General features: G+C 40.7%; 2 protein-coding genes across 2 annotated transcripts in view; both read right to left on the bottom strand.

The window, feature by feature from the left end:
* Positions 1–10,013, bottom strand: part of ACE2 (angiotensin converting enzyme 2) — a 43,869-nt gene extending 33,856 nt beyond the window's left edge. The window contains exon 1 of the mRNA XM_060137382.1: positions 9,980–10,013. Coding sequence (XP_059993365.1) covers positions 9,980–10,013 — 34 coding nt within the window. The remainder of the gene's footprint in view (positions 1–9,979) is intronic.
* Positions 10,014–15,152: 5,139 nt separating this feature from the next.
* CLTRN (collectrin, amino acid transport regulator) overlaps positions 15,153–23,252 on the bottom strand; it is a 78,653-nt gene continuing 70,553 nt past the window's right edge. Inside the window, exon 8 of the mRNA XM_060138468.1 lies at positions 15,153–15,439. Coding sequence (XP_059994451.1) covers positions 15,283–15,439 — 157 coding nt within the window. The 3' untranslated portion in view covers positions 15,153–15,282. The remainder of the gene's footprint in view (positions 15,440–23,252) is intronic.

Below are 23,252 nucleotides of genomic sequence, written 5' to 3'. Positions count from 1 at the left end.
GGCACTGATGACATGTTTCAAGTCATTCCAGGAAGAGGAGTTGATGACAAAGTCCTTTTTAAATGGAAATAAGCTAAACGTAGAACAGTATAGTTAAAATATGGAAACTAAAGGAATCAGTTGCTCCAAACCCTCTAACAACATGTGAACATCTTTAAATGCTGCATGATTTCAGGTAAGATATTTAAATTCGCTCAGCTGTTTCTTCTTTTGTTAAGTCAGATTAGTAATACTTGCTTTTGAATAAAATAAATAATGAGAAGCAATAAAAATTCATGAACAAAATGGACCTTGTGAATAAAACTTTTATTTTCTTTAGAAAAAGTGTTATTGAAACTATTCAACTTGAGTCCACAAAGGAAGAAAAAAAGACTGATTTAGGGAAACTATTTTACAATATGGATATTCATATCTACAATGACTAAATCTTAACTAAGATAACCTATCTATCTGGAAAGAAACATAGGTCTGACAGGGAGGTGGTGAAAGGGAATACATAGATATTTAAGGCATCTATCTGGACTTGCAACACAAAGTAAAAATGAACTATAAAACTATGAGAAAAATTGCCAGGTACCCTGATTTCTAGCCCCCCACACCCTCAATTCTCCCCCAAAGGACTCCTGTATAATCCTTGGGGAGGTTTTATAAATGGCTCCCCCCCCCCCGATCTATTGGAATGTGCTGTGTCAAAGCACTATATTTGAAACTGTAACCTGAGGCTTTCGGCAATCACTGTACTACTAAAATGAACCTTGGTATTCCCCTTTATAGCTAAGCAGATGATAATCTAGCAGACAAACACTATAATATATGATGAGCATTTAATATGAGCTTCAGTCACCCTTGGAATGATGGCAAAGAGGCATTGGCAAGCCTCCGTTGCTTTTGAGCAAGCAGATTTTAGTTCTTGCATTCATAGGTTTAAATTTTCTTTAGGTCCTCAGAAAGTACGTTAGATTACCTGGAATTGTGCTAAATAAAAGTCAAAAGGTGGAGGACCTTCCAGATGGCGGAGGAGTAAGACGTGGAGATCACCTTCCTCCCCACAAATACATCAGAAATACATCTATATGTGGAACAACTCCTACAGAACACCCACTGAACACTGGCAGAAGACCTCAGACCCCCCAAAAGGCAAGAAACTCCCCACGTACCTGGGCAGGGAAAAAGAAAAAAGAATAAACAGAGACAAAAGAATAGGGACGGGACCTGCACCAGTGGGAGGGAGCTGTGAAGGAAGAAAGGTTTCCACACACTAGGAGCCCCTTCGTGGGCGGATACTGAGGGTGGCGGAGGGGGTAAGCTTCGGAGCCGCAGAGGAGAGCGCAGCCACAGGGGTGCGGAGTGCAAAGCGGAGAGATTCCCGCACAGAGGATCGGCGCCTACCGGCACTCACCAGCCCGAGAGGCTTGTCTGCTCACCCGCCGGGGCGGGGCGGGCGGGGCTGGGAGCTGAGGCTCCGGCTTCGGTCGGATCCCAGGGAGAGGACTGGGGTGGCGGTGTGAACACAGCCTGAAGGGGGCTAGTGCGCCACGGCTAGACGGGAGAGAGTCCGGGGAAAAGTCTGGAACTGCCGAAGAGGCAAGAGACCATTGTTTCCTGGTGCGCGAGGAGAGGGGATTCAGAGCACCGCCTAAACGAGCTCCAGAGATGGGTGCGAACTGCGTCTATCAGTGCGGACCCCAGAGATGGGCATGAGATGCTAAGGCTGCTGCTGCCGCCACCAAGAAGCCTGTGTGCGAGCACAGGTCACTCTCCACACGTCCCCTCCCGGGAGTCTGTGCAGCCCGCCACTGCCAGGGTCCCGGGATCCAGGGACAACTTCCCCGGGAGAACGCACGGCACGCCTCAGGCTGGTGCAACATCACACCAGCCTCTGCCACCGCAGGCTCACCCCGCACTCCGTGCCCCTCCCTCCCCCCGGGCCTGAGTGAGCCAGAGCCCCCGAATCAGCTGCTCCTTTAAGCCCGTCCTGTCTGAGCGAAGAACAGACGCCCCGGGAGCCGTGCGAACAAAGACGAGAAAGGGAAATTTCTCTGTGCAGCCTCAGGAGCAGTGGATTAAATCCCCACAATCAACTTAGGTACCGTGCATCGGTGGAATACCTGAATAGAAAACGAACCATCTGAAAATTGAGGCAGTGGACTTTGGGCAACCGCAGACGTGGGATTTGCTGTATGCGACTGACTAGTTTCTGATTTTTATGTTTATCTTAGTATAGTTTTTAGCACTTGTTATAATTGGTGGATTTATTGGTTGGGTTGCTCTCTTCTTTTTTTCCCCTTTTGAAATTTTTTATATTAATAATTTTTTAAAGTTTTAATAACTTTATTTTATTTTTCTTTCTTTCTTTTATTCTCCCTTTTCTTCTGAGCCGTGTGACTGACAGGGTCTTGGTGTTCCGGCCAGGTGTCAGGCCTGAACCTCTGACGTAGGAAAGGTGAGTTCAGGACATTGGACCACAGAGACCTCCCGGCCCCATGTAATATCAATCGGCGAGAACTCTCCTAGAGATCTCTGTCTCAATGCTAAGACCCAGCTCAACTCAATGACCAGCAAGCTCCAGTGCTGGACACCCTATGCCAAACAACTAGCAAGACAGGAACACAACCCCACCCATTAGCAGAGAGGCTGCCTAAAATCATAATAAGTTCACAGACACCCCAAAACACACCACCGGACATGGCCCTGCCCACCAGAAAGACAAGATCCAGCCCCACCTACCAGAACACAGGCACCATCAGGAAGCCTACACAGGAAGCCTACACAGCCCACTGAACCAACCTTACCCACTGGGGGCAGGCACCAAAAACAACGGGAACTACGAACCTAAAGCCTGCAAAAAGGAGACGCCAAACACAGAAAGTTAAGCAAAATGAGAAGATAGAGAAACACACAGCAGATGAAGGAGCAAGGTAAAAACCCACCAGATGAAACAAATGAAGAGGAAATAGGCAGTCTACCTGAAAAAGAATTCACAGTAATGACAGTAAAGATGATCCAAAATCTTGGAAATAGAATGGAGAAGATACAAGACACGTTTAACAAGGACCTAGAAGAACTAAAGAGCAAACAAACAATGATGAACAACACAATAAATGACATTAAAAATTCTCTAGAAGGAGTCAATAGCAGAATAACTGAGGCAGAAGAATGGATAAGCGACCTGGAAGATAAAATAGTGGCAATAACTACTGCAGAGCAGAATAAAGAAAAAAGCATGAAAAGAATTGAGGACAGTCTCAGAGACCTCTGGGACAACATTAAACACACCAACATTTGAATTATAGGGGGTCCCAGAAGAAGAAGAGAAAAAGAAAGGGACTGAAAAATTCTGATGGGTGGAGTATCAATTCTCATAACAGACAAAATAGACTTTAAAATAAAGACTATTAGAAGAGACAAAGAAGGACACTACATAATGATCATGGGATCAATCCAAGAAGAAGATATAACAATTGTAAATATTTCTGCACCCAACATAGGAGCACCTCAATACATAAGGCAAATGCTAACAGCCATACAAGGGGAAATCAACAGTAACACAATCATAGGAGGGGACTTTAACACCCCAATTTCACCAATGGACAGATCATCCAAAATGAAAATAAATAAGGAAACACCAGCTTTAAATGACACATTAAACAAGATGGACTTGATATTTATAGGACATTCCAACAAAAAACAACAGAATACACTTTCTTCTCAAGTGCTCAAGGAACAGGATAGATCATATCTTGGATCACAAATCAAGCCTTGGTAAATTTAAGAAAATTGAAATTGTATCAAGTAGCTATGAGACTAGATATCAATTACAGGAAAAAATGTAAAAAATACAAACACATGGAGGCTAAACAATACACTACTAAATAACCAAGAGATCACTGAAGAAATCAAAGAGGAAATCAAAAAATACCTAGAAACAAATGACAATGAAAACACGAGGACACAAAACCTATGGTATGCAGCAAAAGCAGTTCTAAGAGGGAAGTTTAGAGCAATACAATCCTACCTCAAGAAACAAGAAACATCTCAAATAAACAACCTAACCTTACACCTAAAGCAATTAGAGAAAGAACAACAACAACAAAAAAAAAACCCCAAAAGTTAGCAGAAGGAAAGAAATCATAAAGATCAGATCAGAAATATATGAAAAAGAAATGAAGAAAACGATAGCAAAGATCAATAAAACTAAAAGCTCGTTCTTTGAGAAGATAAACAAAACTGATAAACCATTAGCCAGACTCATCAAGATAAAAAGGGAGAAGACTCAAATCAACAGAATTAGAAATGAAAATGGAGAAGTAACAACTGACACTGTAGAAATACCAAGGACCATGAGAGATCACTACAAGCAACTATATGCCAATAAAATGGACAACCTGGAAGAAATGGACAAATTCTTAGAAAAGCACAACCTTCCGAGACTGAACCAGGAAGAAATAGAAAATATAAACAAACCAATCACAAGCACTGAAATTGAAACTGTGATTAAAAATCTTCCAACAAACAAAAGCCCAGGACCAGATGGCTTCACAGGCAAATTCCATCAAACATTTAGCGAAGAGTTAGCACCTATCCTTCTCAAACTCTTCCAAAATGTAGCAGAGGGAGGAACATTCCCAAACTCATTCTACAAGGCCACCATCACCCTGACACCAAAACCAGACAAAGATGTCAGAAAAAAAGAAAACTACAGGCCAATATCACTGATCAACATAGATGCAAAAATTCTCAACAAAATACTAGCAAACAGAATCCAACAGTACATTAAAAGGATCACACACCATTATCAAGTGGGGTTTATCCCAGGAATGCAAGGATTCTTTAATATATGCAAATCAATCAACGTGATACACCATATTGACAAACTGAAGGATAAAAACCATATGATCATCTCAATAGATGCAGAGAAAGCTTTCAACAAAATTCAACACCCATTTATGATAAAAACCCTCCAGAAAGTAGGCATGGAGGGAACTTACCTCAACACAATAAAGGCCATATATGACAAACCAACAGCCAACATCGTTCTCAATGGTGAAAAACTGAAACCATATCCTCTAAGATCAGGAACAAGACAAGGTTGCCCACTCTCACCACTATTGTTCAACATAGTTTTGGAAGTTTTAGCCACAGCAATCAGAGAAGAAAAAGAAATAAAAGGAATCCAAATCAGAAAAGAAGAAGTAAAACTGTCACTGCTTGCAGGTGACATACTATATGTAGAGAATCCTAAGGATGCTACCAGAAAACTACTAGAGCTAATCAATGAATTTGGTAAAGTAGCAGGATATGAAATTAATGCACAGAAATGTCTTGCATTTCTATACACTAATGATGAAAAATCTGAAAGAGAAATTAAGGAAACACTCCCATTTACCACTGCAACAAAAAGAATACAATACCTAGGAATAAACCTACCTAAGGAGACAAAAGACCTGCACGCAGAAAACTATAAGACATTGATGAAAGAAATTAAAGATGATACAAACAGATGGAGAGATATACCATGTTCTTGGATTGGAAGAATCAACATTGTGAAAATGACTCTACTACCCAAAGCAATCTACAGATTCAATGCAATCCCTATCAAACTACCAACGGCACTTTTCACAGAACTAGAACAAAAAAATTCACAATTTGTATGGAAACACAAAAGACCCCGAATAGCCAATCTTGAGAAAGAGAAGACTATACTACAAAGCTACAGTAATCAAGACAGTATGGTACTGGCACAAAAACAGAAATATAGATCAATGGAACAGGATACAAAGCCCAGAGATCAACCCACGCACATATGGTCACCTTATCTTTGATAAAGGAGGTAAGAATATACAATAGAGAAAAGAGAGTCTTCTTCAATAAGTGGTGCTGGGAAAACTGGACAGGTACATGTAAAAGAATGAAATTAGAACACTCCCTAACACCATACACAAAACTTAACTCAAAATGGATTAAAGACCTAAGTGTAAGGCCAGACACTATAAAACTCTTAGAGGAAAACATAGGCAGAACAGTGTATGACATAAATCACAGCAAGATCCTTTTTGACCCACCTCCTAGAGAAATGGAAATAAAAACAAAAATAAACAAATGGCACCTAATGAAACTTCAAAGCTTCTGCACAGCAAAGGAAACCATAAACAAGACGAAAAGACAACTCTCAGAATGGGAGAAAATATTTGTAAACGAAGCAACTGACAAAGGATTAATCTCCAAAATATACAAGCAGCTCATGCAGCTCAATATCAAAAAAACAAACAACCCAATCCAAAAATGGGCAGAAGACCTAAATAGACATTTCTCCAAAGAAGATATACAGATTGCCAACAAACACATGAAAGGATGCCCAACATCACTAATCATTAGAGAAACGCAAATCAAAACTACAATGAGGTATCACATCACACCGGTCAGAAGGGCCATCATCAAAAAATCTAGAAACAATAAATGCTGGAGAGAGTGTGGAGAAAAGGGAACCCTCTTGCACTGTTGGTGGGAATGTAAATTGATACAGCCACTATGGAGTAAAGTATGGAGGTTCCTTAAAAAACTAAAAATAGAACTACCATATGACCCAGCAATCCCACTACTGGGCACATACCCTGAGAAAACCATAATTCAAAAAGAGTCATGTACCACAGTGTTCATTGCAGCTCTATTACAATAGCCAGGACATGGCAGCAACCTAAGTGTCCATCGACAGATGAATGGATAAAGAAGATGTGGTACATATACACAATGGAATATTACTCAGCCATAAAAAGAAATGAAATTGAGTTATTTGTAGTTAGGTGGATGGACCTAGAGTCTGTCATACAGAGTGAAGTAAGTCAGAAAGAGAAAGACAAATATGCTAACACACATATATGGAATCTAAGAAAAAAAAAGGTTATGAAGTACCTAGGGGCAGGACAGGAATAAAGACGCAGATGTAGAGAATAGACTTGAGGACACGGGGAGGAGGAAAGGTAAGCTGGGATGAAATGAGAGAGTGGCATTGAGATATATACACTGCCAAATGTAAAATAGCTAGTGGGAAGCAGCTGCATAGCACAGGGAGATCAGCTCGGTGCTTTGTGACCACCTAGAGGGGTGGGATATCGAGGGCGGAAGGGAGACGCAAGAGGGAGGGGATATGGGGATATATGTATACGTATAGCTGATTCACTTTGCTCTACAGCAGAAACTAACACAACATTGTAAAGTAATTATACTCCAATAAAGATGTTAAAAAATAATTAAAAAAATAAAAGATGAAAAAATAAAATTCAAGTAAAATTTTAAAAAAAAGCCAAAATGCTTATCATATGAAATTTTTCTACTGCTATCTTGTGGCCCTGTCCTCCCAGGGACCTTTGAGTCTTTGCTTGTAAGAGTCCTAACTAATGAAGAAATAGGATGGGTGACTCATCCCCACATACCTGGCAGAAAAGTCACAGGCACCAATCCTCAATATAGGTGAGTCTAAGTATCAGTAGAATTTGACTGGATGCACAAAGTTCTACCATATTAAGTAGTTAATTCAACAAAACAGCTTGCCCATCCAGTCAGGTATAATTTTTAACTCAGTTTATTGGGAGGCCAGTTGATTCAACAAATGTCAACTGGTTCAATGATGATAGTCAAAAAAAAAGAGTAATTATTTAAAAACATAATCATCATTACCTAACTGAACTGAAGTTAATACTGGGATCATTAGCTGAGTTACCACAAGTTTCCCTCTCTCTGTGTCTCAATCTGTCGTCTCTCTGTCTCTTCAGGGATTATATAGAATTATATCCTCTAGGGAAAAATGAAGGCATCGTGGTAGTTAGAAGCAATGTGTACGGACTTGGAAGTTTTTTATTTGCAATTACACTAGTGGAGTTTTGTAGGTTTGTTTTTGGTTTTGTTTTTTTTTAATTTCTTTGGGTTGAAAATTCAAATAGATACTTCATCTATGTGTAGTTGTGTCTTCCTAGATGGGTAGGTTATCTACTTCTGAGATTAAGCCATTGTAGTTATGAATTATTCATACAGTAAAATATTTTCCTTAAATAAATCCTTATTCCTCTTTATGGCCTCAGGTTGAGAAGTTTCACTATCAATTTTAACAATGAAAAATTTCACTCACAGTGCACACTTTCTTCATTAATTTTGCTGTGTTTATTCTTTATTTCATTCTATTCTCGCAACAACACTTTGGACAAATAGGGCAAGTATTAGTTCCTTTTTAAAGCTAGTCTATTTACATCAAACGGAAATAAGTTATTTCACCGGATTGCTTCCTCTCCGCTTTTATGAAGCCCTACTCACCTGGGGCCACCCACTTAGTAAATGGTGGTGTTAGGATTAGAACTCAGGCGATACTAGCGGTAATACTGTGCATATACCATGTATTAATCTACACCCTGTGAGATATGGGGCAGCATCCTATCAGTAAACAGTTGAATATTTCTGCATTCAATAAGTACAATAAATAAAGACCACTGAGTACAGTAAAGATCATAAAGAGTATCATATCTGGGCCAGGCTTGCTGCCAAATGGTTTTCAGAGTTTTGGATTTCGGAGTTGCAGATTGTGGATGTGTATTCCCCTAGCCTTGGTGCTCTCCACCACTGTGTGAAGCACTGATTATTTAACATACAATGACTACTACGCACCTTTTATCTCTTACTCCAAGGCTTCTCTGAAGAGCAACCAACCTGTTGGTGGTCAGCAGAGAGAACCTTCAGGCCCAAGTATTTTCTCCATGACCTTCATTATGCACAAGAGGCAACTCTCTTTTCTTTCACTACTGACAGCTCAACTATACGTTACACAAAATCTCTTAATTTTTCACCCGTGTCTTTCTTTCCCTTTCAACTTCTTCTCTGGCTTCTTGGAGAATGATTAGAGAGAGCGGATGAGTAAAAGGATAGGATCATATCACAGAAAAGTCAAGAAGGAAGAATGTATCAAAGAGGGGGGCAGAGCGCCCTACACTGTCAAGTGAGTCAAAAAGATTCAGGAGGGTGAGGACCAAGATGCCGTGACCTTGGCAACCAGCGATTCCCTAGTGACATTTGAGGGAGCAGTTTCTTCGGGGTTATGGGAATGGAACCCAGAATGCAAAGAGTTAGGGAGCAAGTGGATATTGGTGAAGCCAAGACAGTAAAGAGAGACCTAACTTTTAATTAGCCAGGATCAACATCCTTTAAAGGTCCTCAGAGTTAAATTCCTTTCACTAGTTCCATGCACTTCCTTATTGTTCCATTAAAACCTGCTTCTCCTCAAGCACTGATAATAAAATACAATCAAAGATGGCTCTTATTAGTCTTCTTTTTTTGTTGTTTGTTTCCATTAAATCGCTGGCATTATAAGTTTGCCTTCTAATACTGTACATCATAAATATACAACATTTCAGCTACATTATGGGTTAATATGCTCCTGTGAACTGGCCTGAAGGCTGTCTTGCCATATATGACATATTTACATGGGGAACATCTTTCCTAAATTCCAAAGAATTGACTAGTGAACTAACAGCTTGAAGTATAGGAAATTGCCATTTCTGTAGGTCAAAAATGATTGCATAGCAGCAATTTGATCTAGTTCCACCTCCTAAGTTTTCAAATGCTACCCTGGAGCTTCCCTGGTGGCGCAGTGGTCGAGAGTCCACCTGCTGATGCAGGGGACATGGGTTCGTGCCCCGGTCCGGGAAGATCCCACATGCTGCGGAGCGGCTGGGCCCGTGAGCCATGGCCGCTGAGCCTGCGTGTCCAGAGCCTGTGCTCCGCAACGGGAGAGGCCACAACAGTGAGAGGCCCGCGTACAAAAAAAAAAAAAAAAAAAATGCTACCCTGATACAAACTGAATATTGCCACCCTGATTCACTGTTCACTAATTACGGTGGAGGAGGACAAACGGAATCCAGGAGAGATTAACACGAGTCTTAACTGAACTTTTGCTAAGTTGTGCAAAAGGGGCCACTTGTTTACTGCAGCAAGGCACCTGACAATGGCACCTTCCAGGCCTGCCTGCCCATGGCGGCTAGTGCTCACTTTTGTTCTACAACAGGCCCAGGAGCTCTTGTTCTACCCTTTCCGATGGTCTTGGATATGACCTAGCCCTGTTGTTCTGGGAACCTACTTTCAGATTGGGCCAAAAGACATCAGACGCTTGGGAAAAAACAAACAAACCAACCAACCTAGGATCACTTTCTCTGCATCTGATGAAATCTCTCCCTTCACCCAACACCCCACGCCCATATTATTGTCATATGTTCACTAATTTTCAAAAAATATAAGCAATATCAAGGAGTAACTACGGAAAAATTACTTCTAGGGACACAGTTGTCATTTCTTTACTGGCCAAACTCTCCCCTACTGCCCAGCACCATGATAAAGACTTGTACCAACTATTTGCATCCTACTACTGCCCCTAATGTGTTATAATAAAGAAGAGACTAACGCTGTGCTTTATAAACTGGCTAATAGTCTCTGCCCATAACTAATATAAAATCCATTTTCAACCAGTGCTGTGAAAATAAAGAGCAAAATAACTCAATAAATAACAACTAGAAATTATTCATTCATTCAAACCAAAATTTCCTAAAACAGAATGGTATTCTTGGTAATAAACTGAATCTCGTCATAAATTATGTCCCTTCTAGGAAATTATCTCTCTGTTTATATTTCCTGAACCTAGCATCTTATCTTACACAGAGTGCCTCCACTCAATAAATTCTTCAGGCAAGAAGGAAGGAAGGAAGGAAGGGAGAGAGGGAGGGAGGGAGGGAGGGAGGGCCAAAGGAAAGTTAGTAAGAAAGAAGGAAAAACTTCCATGCATTTGCTTGTGTAATTGAGGTAACTAGACATGTAATATTTTTTATGAAACAAAACAAGATGTAAAGTGGGAAATAAAATACTATGTTAAGGGGCTCCATAACTTTGAAATAAGGACTGGGAATTTGGACTTTGAGGGATTTTATACTCTTTCTGGTTCTTCACCTGTGTTCTGTCCTATTCCTTGTTCCTTATCCAGGGATGATAAATGTGCATACTTCACTTGGTGATACTAATATCTGGAATCTGATCATGTATGCAACAGTTGCATCATGTATGCAACAGTTCACTGCATTCTTTTATATAGTGATGTTTTGTATTGGTTAGTCCTTGTGGAAAACATGGTAGATGAAACTATACCCCAAAACCCAAAATCTACCTGCATTTACATTTCTTCTGTGAAACAAGTCCAGATATCACCATCCCAGCTCATTGTTTCTGCAGTGACTTGGTTTTCAGATGCTTCTGTCTTTCCAGTTTCATCACAGTTTTTGCTAAGGACTTGGAGACTGGAGTGACAGATATATTTCCACTCGCTTTACAGCATTTTATTTCCAGTACATATCATCTCACAATGTGTTCCCTTGTGGGACATTACAGGATCATTATTTTTAAAATGAAAGGTATGGTTGATGATTGACTGCCCTCTAATTACCCAGAGTGTTTGTCAAAGCCAGTGGGCAGGAGACATAAGCTCTATTTTGCTGTTATATTGACTGCCAAGTTTACAACGCACCTCTGCTAGCACGGAAAACTTCCTCAACAAGGATATTTAGTGGAGCAGATCTTTGCCAATGGAACAGATCCCCTCCCCTTCAGGATAAACAGTGAAGAAAATGATCTAATGATCAAATTGGTCTACCCCATGCCTTCAAAATAAGAAGCTTATCTAGGATCGGTGTTTCTCAATTTTTTTTCCCATTATTGCGACTTTTCAGACATCTTCTCCTAATAGCTCACCCAGGAAATTTTAATACCATAGATACACTTTACACCTGTTTACGTACTGTGGTCCTTTGGAGGATTATAAACCATTGTAATACTGAATTTTTTTTCTCCCCACCAAGAACAATTTCCACCCTCTTGAGAATGCATGTCTTGGATGGTGCCTGCTAGTGCCCACTGATTGAATTCAGATGATGTTTTACCAATTCTGTATTCAAGGCCACCGTATTATGGAGTACACAACTCAAGAGGATGTAAGATAGAAAATGGTTCTTTAGTAAACCAACTGAAATCTCATTCCTCTCCTAAAAATAAGGAAGCCCTAATAACATTAAAGAGTACATGGTGCCCAAGTCAAAATGGTGCCCAAGTCAAAAAATTTGCAGCCACCAATTCAAGCTCCTCCGCGTACAGAGAGGGGCCAGGCTTTGCTCCCAGAAGGTATAAGACTATGGCCTTGTGACAGCCACCATCTCATTTGCTTGTTTATTAGCACACATTTATTGAGTTCTGACTACGTAGACTTTCAGCTCCATGAGGGCAGCGACTGTTTTCGATTTTGCTCACCGTTATAGAATAAAGGAAAGAAAGAATGAAGACAGAAAGGGAAGGAAATAGGAAGACAAGGCAGTATGCTAAGTGACTTGAACACTGCCTCTAAGAATATTACATTTAGTGTGAAGGTATATAAACAAATAGTCAAAATAAAATATTGTGATGGTTATAACTGAAAAGATGTGTAGATATGGTGAGGTTACAAAGCAGTGGTTAATTCTATCTGGTTAGAGGTGGGAAGAAAATGAAGTGAGTTATGAAAACCTTTATGGAGACAAGGTTGTATTAGAAGACTTATGTGGGCCCCAGGGCACTCTTGCCTTTGTGGTCTCCTTTTTCTACAAAAGCACATTTAAGTGTAATATAATTCTAGTACAAGATGAGTATCATTATCTGGGCAGTCTAGGAGCACTTAGCCTGGAGGCCCACAAAAGACCTCTAGGAGGATGAGAGATTTAAGTGAGAGAAACTCTAGGACAAGCTGGAAGAGTGGCTGGAAGATGGGGCAGAGTGTTCCAGGCCTGGAAGTGAGAGATCTATTAGGATTGGATGAGAGAGAGAGAGACAGAGAAACAGAAGGGTAGAAGTGTGAGAGATGAAGTTAGAGAAGAAGGTGGGGGTCAAACCGCAGCAGGCCCCGTGTTAAGGAGTCTGGCTTTATCGTAAAGAGAATAAGAAACCATTTTTAAAAGCTTTTATGTGAGGAACCAACAGAAGCAGGTTTGCATTTTGGATATTCATTCAATCTACATTGCAGCCAAATGACTGGCGAAGGTGTCGTGGATATTCTGGGGGTCCACCCAGGCCCCCTCTTTAGGGCCCACATACCCATCCCCTGCTTCTGGAAATAATGGCTTTTGAAGGTTCATGGCTGAGTCCTTCAGTGGGAATTGCCCTCAGCCACAGGGAACTGCCCTTTCCAAGGGCAGATCCTTTCCCAGAGAGCACCCATGACCGTAACCGGCTAATGGAGAGATACAAAGGCCCAGCCACATTCTCTCAATCAGGGACAACCTCAGCTCCTAAGATCCCTGAAGGATTGGCTGAGGCCTCTGTTGTAACCATGTTTCTGGTTACTTCTCCCTCTGCTTAATCCTACTCTGTTAGTTTCCTATGGCTGCATAATGCTTTAGCACAAACTTAGTGGCCTAAAAAACACACATTTATCATCTCACAACGTCCATGTGTCAGGAGTCTGGGCACAGCTCAACTGGATCCTCTGCTCAGGCTGCAATCAAAGTGTTGGCCAGACTACATTATCATCTAGAGATTTGACTTTGGAAAAATCCACTTCCAAACTCACTTCAGTTGTTGACAGAATTCATTTCCTTGTGGTTGTAGGACTGAGGATCCCAGCTTCTTGCTGGCTATTGGCTGGAGGCTATCTTTGGTGCTGAGAGGCCACCAGCAATTCCTAGAACCTGCTCACAGTTTCATTTGTGCTTTCCCAACATGCCCACTTACTTAATCAAGCCAGCAAGGAGAGTCTCTGGAACAAGTCTGCTAGCAAGACAGACTCAGATATCATACAAATTAACTGCAGGGGGCTTCCCTGGTGGCGCAGTGGTTGAGAGTCCACCTGCCGATGCAGGGGACATGGGTTCGTGCCCCGGTCCGGGAAGATCCCACATGCCGCGGAGCACTTAGGCCCGTGAGCCGTGGCCACTGAGCCTGCGTGTCCGGAGCCTATGCTCCACAACGGGAGAGGCCACAACAGTGAGAAGCCCGTGTACCGCAAAAAAAAAAAAAAAAAAAAAAAAAAAAATTAACTGCAGGAGTGACATCTCACCAGCTTTGCTGTATTCTATTCATTAGAAGCAAGTCATAGGTCCCCTCCGCACTCACGGAGAGAGGGTTACATGAAGGCGTGAACATCAGGAGATGACAGACACCTTAGTATTTACCACACGTGACTTCCTCACTTCTTACAGGTATATCTCCTGAGAGCACTCCCCAATAAACCTTCTGCATTCCACTACCCCTCTTAGAGTTTGTATCCACTGGAGGCAGGGAAGTGAGTTAGCGACTACTGCCAGAACACCAACTATGGGTGATAGCAGTGGGAGATTGAGCTGCATATTCTCCTTCTATTAATACATGTATAATAATTATTATTAGAATTTAGAATGATACATGGCCTACCTGAAAGTAAAATCAAATCTAAAAACTACAGTCTTCAAGCAGGGATACACACAACAAAAATAATTCATTTCTAGGACTGGAGAGCAGATTAAACATAACATAAAAATAAGGCTTACTATGTTCCACAGTGTGAAAATAAATTGCAGACTACAATCAGTCACTTAAAAAGAGATGATTAGCACTTTATTAAGTTAGCATAGATTGTACTTCTACAAACTGCAGAAATAATCAATGAATACAGATGCCCTATTAGAGACCGATAGTCAGAAAATATATATAAGCAACTGTTGGTATGATAACAGGATCAAATTCCACCTTGTATATCAACACGCCCATTTTTATCCAACCCATTTACAGTAATTACTTGTTCTTCTTGCTTATCTTGTCATATACAGAGTGATATAAATGATATTCAAAAAGGATCCATTTTCAATGATTTGGACACCATATTATAGGCATTCTCCACTGGAAAAGTATTTTTTCTTAGGTCTTTAAAGTGTGATATATATATACTGGCCTGACCTTATTGCTGGAAATGCTTAAATACTAATGCATTTTAAAATCAGTAACTACAAATGCCACATGACTACACTTACACACTGTGCTGTCAGAGAAATATTTTAGAATATTCTGGATAGTCAACAGCTTATTATTCCAATGGTCTTCATGGGTATAATTCATTGCCTTTCAATTTCATGCACGTTCAAAATTTCTTACAAAAGAAGAATGGTGAAACAAAATATATAATCTTCCCTCAATGAATTGTGATGTTCAGCAGTTACACAGAAACAAGTGTTGAGTTTCAGGGGGAAACAAAACAGCAGCCCTTCAGAGGGGGGTGAGCCGCTCATCCTCTGTCACAAAGGCATCATTAACGTGCCCTCCCTTCATGTCCAGGGGATCGCAGGGGATGCCATTTTCAATTTTGACTGTGTTTTCCCATTTATCTTCAGTGTCTTCCATTTCAGAAGGTCCTTTGTTCTTCCTAAATGCACATAAAAAGAATGATTGGGATCTAGGAAGAGAAAGGATGGTCTTCTGTACAAACATGGAGATCAGGAAAGGGAAGAGGAACCCTAGAATGATGGGGAAAATAGATGACATTGTGTATTTTCAAATAAATTTCAAAGATCATAAAGAGTTGATGAGGTGAAAAGATGCTATCAAGATCAGACGTCTGCATGGATTATATATATATGTATATGAATGAATATATATATTTGTATGAATGAATGTTTGTATACACACACATATACATATGTACATTCACACACACAAACTGCATGAAGGAATGTGAGGAAAACATATGGTAAATTGGCAAGTTAAAAAATTTAGCTCTAGGAGAACTTCACAAAAATTGACTTTAAAAAAGTAATAAATTCCTCTCACAAGATTTGACAAATTAATGGTCTGCAAATGTTAGGTAAAAATCAGGTTGAAATGAGATACCAAGAAGCAAACTCACATTACTTTGTAGAAAGGATGTAACCATTGTAAACTGCAGGTATCATTCCTTGGCTCTACTCATTACAAAATAGTTGTATTCATTTGTTAAGTCAGGTTTTTGGAACTCCGAACACATTTTACTAATTACAACTCATAGCTATAATCCCAGGTCATTCCAAAAAATTCTATTTAACAGGTAAATTTTTAAGTTATTCATTCTCAGACCCTTTAAGGACACTGCTACCCCAATCCAAGTGGTAACCAGATCCTTAATCTTTCCCTGGAGTGTGGGAAAATGTAGCCTTGAATTCAAACATTCTTCCTGTCCTTTGTGAAAGGCCAAGACACTGAGCCAGTTGTGCTTGATATCATAGAGGTAGGGGGAGAAAAGAGATGTGAGTACCTCTAGGCAATCAGAGGGCAGAAGAGTTTCCCTCAGGATTATCACAAGTTAGATGTTAGGGCACCATGGAGGCATGATGTTAGACACGAGGCTCCCAGACTTGTCAAAGATTCTCTTGTCCCAGAAATCTGTAGAAGCTCCAAAGAGGCAGACCTGAGTGGATCACATGGCTGGGATGGTGGACACTGCTGTGGTGACCAGGATGGACTTCCACCGCTATGGAAGTCCCTTAGAAACTTAGTGAATTTCTAGTGGGTGAGGAGGTGGTGAAGATGCCCCAAAGATGATCAAGGTAGAATTTCCTATTAGTCCTACATGAGAGCTCATTTCAAAGTGCTTTAAAGAATATGGTGGAGGAAGGCAGAGAAAAGAAAGAGCTCTTGTTTACAAAAGAATGACAACCAATATAGAAGATGCAACAGAAAGAGGAAATCACCAAATAATAATAATTGATTCTGATGAGGCTCCTCAATGGATACTAAACCGCTGAGTGGGAGATGACTAAGGAATAGGATACTCACAGGGTCTCAGTGTAACACCCCTACAAGCAATGTACTAATTATAAAGAGACATTTGTTTTTTGTAAAGGGAGAAATTTGGTGAATATCACCAACAATGAGACAAACTGACAAGTGCCTCTAGATGTGATGCACGGAGAAGACATACTTTTTAAAAATAAAATTCTGTGTTCTGTGTTCCTGCCCTACCCCATCACCAGATTTTTTTGACCTGAATCTCTCAGGAAGAACTAATCAGACAACTCCAAATTAAAAGATATTTTGTAAAACAGCTGACAGCATAGAGTAGGCACTCAACTAATGTGCTTAGAGTTAGATGGACAGACATATGAGTAGCTGGCTAGCTAGTTAGACAGATAAATGGATGGATCAATGAATGTAGATCAATGACTGGTTGGCTGGATGATGAATTAATAAATGGATGGATGAATGGGTGGATGGATGATTGGACGGTAGTTGGGTGATGGAACAAACAACTGGATGGAAGAATGGATGGACTAATGCTGTAGGCAAAGTTACTCAGACAGCAGCCCAAGGTAGATTTTGAATGGGATCTATCAGAAGAAGGAGAAAGAAAGAGGGAAGGAAGGGAAGAAGGGAGGAAGGGACGGAGGAAGGGAGGAAGGAAGGAAGGGAATGTACACGTGGTATTTCTTGTATTTATTGAAGTTATTTTTTCAAATGGATGGAGGAAAGTACTCATTTTCATACTTTAAGAATTAGGAGTGAGTACAGATTTTGCCAGGCTTCACTGATGGTTTATTAGATAATTTCAAATAGGTGGAGTTTATAAAGAAAAGTAAAGTAGCATTTCAATACTGTAGATCCCACTGTCATCACTTGAAAGTATTTTGCCATTGTGCATGCCACTGTCAAATGTCAAAATGTATCACTACAGGCCCAATGCTGGGAGTGGAAGTCGGTGGGTTGTAGTCCCAGAGACCTAGGTAAGGACAGGCTGCTGTGTTTTCCCTTCCTCAGGGTGAAGATACTGCACTGTCCATTCCAAGCATCAGCGGTCAACGATCAGTGCCAGTTGGAGTAGGCATACAATTTCCTGTGATGAGAAGGTCCTCCAGCCAGGTGAAATCACCTATCAGAGGACTAGAATTCTTTGGTCCCTCCTCCTGTAGACAGGGGTATCTCATCACTTTCCATGTCATCCAGAAAGCAAAGACAACTGACATTCTATAACCATCGAACACATCACTTCCATTCATAGTATCCAACATTCATTCAATAACTATGTTTTGAGTGCCTACTATGTGTCGGAAGGGACACAGTTCTTGTCCTAAAGTGAAAAGAAAGGGCTCAATAAAAAAGAAAAACTCCAAATTTCACTCATCCTCCCCTCCTTTTCATGGATTATAAAAGAGAGGAGTGATGTTTCAGTAAGAATGACACCCTAGCGACAAATGTATATTTATAAATTATCATCAAAAATGCCTAGCTCACGCAATTTCTCTCCAAGTCACTCCTCATTGGGCTTGGAGTGAATAATAATTCTCCATAACAATAAATAGGTTTTTAACAGTGAAGGTTTACCCTGAAATTTGTGTATGTAAGTATGAAACTCATATTACAAAAATCCTTGTGGATGGAGCATTCTGAAGTAGGTGGCAATGCAACAGCAGTCTTAGAAGTAATGGTTGCCAGTGTTCATTTGCCAGTTTCTTCAGTTAAAAAAAAAGTTTTTACAGAATTAGAAGCAAAATTGCAGAGAGCTGGACACTTGCAGATCATGGCAAGAAATCCTGCCTCCCCTCCCCCCGCCAACCACAAAGGAAAAATAATCCACCAGGCATCACAAGGAATGGGGAAGAACGAAAAAGGAAGATGCAGATGGATGAGGACAAGTTTCTCTTCTTTAGAAGAAGGATTTCTTAATCAAAAAGATTCTGAGCAAAATCGCTGTGGAAATTTATCAAAACGAGAGCCGTGTCCATGACAAATTAGGTACATGTTATTTTTTTGTGACCTTAGATCTAGTTGTTCACAGTCTTGGCACTGACAGGCTTCACAAACTGCAGTGTCAGTAACTTGCTGGCTGGTGGACATGATAAGAAGTTCAAAGGTTATCTAACAGTAATACAGCCCTTTGTCACATTTCATAGTGTGTCCTGTAATAAACTGAGTCACTGCCTGCACATTGCTCTAAGTATAATAAAACTTAACTATCTTTCTGGATCATTCTGATTTGATGTTCTGCTAAAAACATGAATTATTTTTCCTGAAAAATAAAAATGAGTGTTAATGACTTCCGCTGTTCCTGCATGTCAGGTGGTTCAGGAAGAGGATTAAAAACAAAACAAAACAAAAAAAAACCGTGACTAAAACACCTGAAACTAGCTCTTAGAAGCCTTAGTGTGGCTATTTCTCATAAATCCAGAGAGAAGATGGGCAAAAGAGGGGACCAAAAAAGTACAGGCATACCTTGGAGATACAGCAGGTTTGGTTCAACTGCAATAAAGGGAGCCACACTATACTGTAGTCTATTAAATGTGCAATAGCATTATGTCTAAAAAAATCACAGTACATACCTTAATTTAAAAATATTTTGGAGATAAAAAATGCTAACCATCATCTAAGCCTTCAGCGAATTGGAACCTTTCTGTTAGTGGAGGGTCTTGCCTTGACGTCGATGGCTGCTGACTGACCAGGGTGGTGGCTGAAGGCTGGGTGGGTGTGGCAATTACTTAAAATTAGACAAAAGTGACGTTTGCTGCATCGACTGACTCCCTTCCATGAATGATTTCTCTGTATGTAACATGCAATGCTGTTTGATAGCATTTTGCCCACAGGAGAACTTCTTTCAAAATTGGAGTCAGTCCTCTCAAACCCTGCCGCTGCTTTATCAACTAAGTTAATGTCATATTTTAAATCCCTGGTTGTCATTTCGACCATCTTCGCAGCATCTTCACTAGGAGTAGATTCCATCTCAAGAAACCACTTTTTTGGCTCATCCATAAGAAGCAACTCCTCATTTGTTAAGTTTTTGTCATGGGATTGCAACGATTCAGTCACATCTTCAGGCTCCACTAGAACTTCTAGTTCTAGTTCTCTTGCTTTTCCCACCACATCTGCAGCTGCTTCCTCCACTTAAGCCTTGAACCCCTCAGAGTCATCCGTGATGATTGGAATCAACCTCTTCCAAACTCCTGTGAATGTTGATATTTGGACCCCTTCCTAGGAATCATGAATGTTCTTAATGGCATCTAGAATGGTGAATCCTTTCCAGAAGGTTTTTGACTGACTCTGCCCAGATCCACGACAGGAATCACTATCTATGGTAGCTGTAGCTTTATGAAGTGTATTTCTTAAATAATACGACTTGAAAGTCTAAATTACTCCTTGATCCATGGGCTGAGGAATGGATGTTGTGTTAGCAGGCATGAAAACAACATTAATCTTGTTATACATCTCCATCAGAGCTCTTGAGTGACTAGGTGCATTGTCAATGGGCAGTAATACTTTAAAAGGAATCTTTTTCTGAGCAGTAGGTCTCAACAGTGGGCTTAAAATATCCAGTGAACCATGTGGTAAACAGATGTGCTGTCATCCAGGCTTTGTTATTCCATTTATAGAGCGCATGTAGAGTAGATTTAGCATAATTCCTAAGGGCCCTGGGATTTTCACAATGGTAAACGAGCACTGGCTTCAACTTTTAGTCACCGGCTGCATTAGCCCCTAACAAGAGAGTCAGCCTGTGCTTTGAAGCTTTGAAGCCAGGCACTGACTTCTCCTCTCTAGCTATGGAAGTCCTGGGGGGTATCTTCTCCCAATAGAAGGCTGTTTCATCTACATTGAAAATCTGTTGTTTAGTGCAGCTACCATCATGAATTATCTCAGCTGGATCCTCTGGGTAACTTGCTGCAGCTTCTCCATCAGCACTTGCTGCGTCACCCGGCACTTTTGATGTTATGGAGACGGCTTCTTTCCACAAACCTCATGAACCAGCCTCTGCTGGCTTCAGACTTTTCTTCTGCAGCTTCCTCACCTCTCTTAGCCTTCATAACATTGAATAGAATCAGGGCTTTGCCTGGATTAGGCTTTGGTTTAAGGGAATGTTGTGGCTGGTTTGATATTCTGTCCAGACCACTGAAACTTTCTCCACATCAGCAATAAAGCTGTTTCACTTTCTTACCATTTGTGTGCTCACTGAATTAGCACTTTTTATTTCCTTCAAGAACTTTTCCCTTGCGCTCACAACTTGGCTAACTGATGTAAGAGGCCCAGCTTTCAGCCTGTCTCAGCTTTCAACATGCCTTCCTCACTAAGCTTAATCATTTCTAGCTCTTGATTTAAAGTGAGAGACATGTGACTCTTCCTTTCACTTGAACACCCAGAAGCCACTGTAGGGTTATTAACTGGCCTGATTTCAATACTGTTGTGTCTCAGGGAATAGGGAGGCTGGAGGAGAGGGAGAGAGACAGGGAACATCCTGTTGGTGGAGCAGTCAGAACACTCAATATTCATCATTAAGTTTGCCATCTTATGTGCATGTGCTCTGTGGACCACCCCCCCAATTCCAATAGTTACATCAAAGATCACAGATCACCATAACAAATATAATAATAATGAAAATGTTTGAATTATTGCAAGAATTACCAAAATGTGATGCAGAGACACAAAGTGAGCCAATGCTGTTGGAAAAGTGGTGCTGACAGACTTGCTCAATGCAGGGTTGCCACAAAGCTTCAATTTGTAAAAAACACAGTATCTGCGAAGCACAATAAAGTGAAGCACAATAAAGTGAGGTCTGCCTGTATCGGGTGGCCCACGTAGCTAGGGGGTGTTGAGGATCAGGGTTTGCTCAAGATAAAGTAGTGGCAGCTAAAAGCAGAAACAGTATTTTTGTCTCCCTTCAAACAAGATAGGGCTGAAAAGCCAAGGCCCAAGAACAGCCAGACAAACAACAAAGGACAGACAAATATGATTCCAAAACAGGACAGAGTTAATTATTGGGGAACTGGGACTGTCGTCATAATCAGTGTGGATGAGTCCTGGGGAAATGGCAGCACTGCTGGAACGATTTTAATGGGTGTTGCAGCACAGTGAGACTGGTGATGTGATAGCAAAACAGTAAGAATTAGTATCTGTTACACGGCAGACTAAGTGCTTTGTACACATCATCTCACCTAATTCCTACTGCAATACTATGTAGATTTTATTATTATCACTGTTTTTCAAATGCAGGAGCTGAGACTCAAATATGTAGAGCAACTTGTCTTTCATAAAGGAATGAGACTGGTGAAAGGAGTCGACCTAGAACTCTATTTCATCTCCCCAGGCTTCTCTCAAAACACACTTTTTTTTTTTTTTTTTTTTTTTTGCGGTACGCGGGCCTCTCACTGTTGTGGCCTCTCGCGTTGCGGAGCACAGGCTCCGGACGCGCAGGCTCAGCAGCCATGGCTCACGGGCCCAGCCGCTCCGTGGCATGTGGGATCTTCCCGGACCGGGGCACGAACCCGTGTCCCCTGCATTGGCAGGCGGACTCTCAACCACTGCGCCACCAGGGAAGCACACATATTTGACTCCTATTGAGTGTGTACATTTAAGAACAGCAAAGTAAAACAATTATTAGCTCTAACATTTCTGATTTCATTTACATTTCTATTTTCAAGACAATTTATTCACTTAATTGCGACTCTATAAGAAAGTGAAGTTTCAGTATATGAAAATATTGGCTGAGCCCCAGCCCCTTGTGTGAAAAAATTCATAGAAATCCAAATGCACTTCCCTTTACTATTGACCTTATGGGAAGAGAAATATAACCAGAAATAAACCAAGTGAATTTACTAGTGACTCTGCTCAACTGCTAGCATTAGCTAGAGTTCAATGTCCTGAGTCCTTGACCTGGCTTTGTTACAACTACAAGATTATCATCTCCTTATAGGCAAAGACCACCCATGTTATCTATGTACGTCTCTTCCATGATACATTCTAGAGCTCCTATCACATAATGGATGGTCAATAAAGGAATAAGATATATTTACCTCTCTGGGCCTTGGCTTCTGGAGAGATGGATTCAGATCATTGTTTAAGATCCCTTCCTAAGACAATAACATTATAACAGTCTATTTATATGCAGGACTCATGAATCAATTCTACTATATACATACAAGTCTGAAATTGTGCTGTGTCTGTGACTCTTCTTTTATAGCACAAGGTGCCAGGTTACATAGAATTAGCACTTTGTAACTGCTTTTTGATGATGATGCTTCTTTACATTGATATAGCACTCCCCAGTGTATGAAGCACTTGTGTGTATTCTCCAATTTTGTCTTCCCATCATCGTAACTATTTAAGAAAATATTATCCTCATTTTCCATATATGACTGGATCAAGGTCATTCAGCTAAAAAATGCCAGGGCATGAGACTGGAACCCAAAACCAGGAGTATTGATCCAGTGCTCTTTCAACTAAAACAC

Source organism: Lagenorhynchus albirostris, chromosome X (assembly GCF_949774975.1).
Source record: "Lagenorhynchus albirostris chromosome X, mLagAlb1.1, whole genome shotgun sequence".
Taxonomy (NCBI): Eukaryota; Metazoa; Chordata; class Mammalia; order Artiodactyla; family Delphinidae; genus Lagenorhynchus; species Lagenorhynchus albirostris.
The sequence above is the reverse complement of the archived record's forward strand: the minus strand, read 5'-3'. Positions and strand labels throughout refer to the sequence as shown.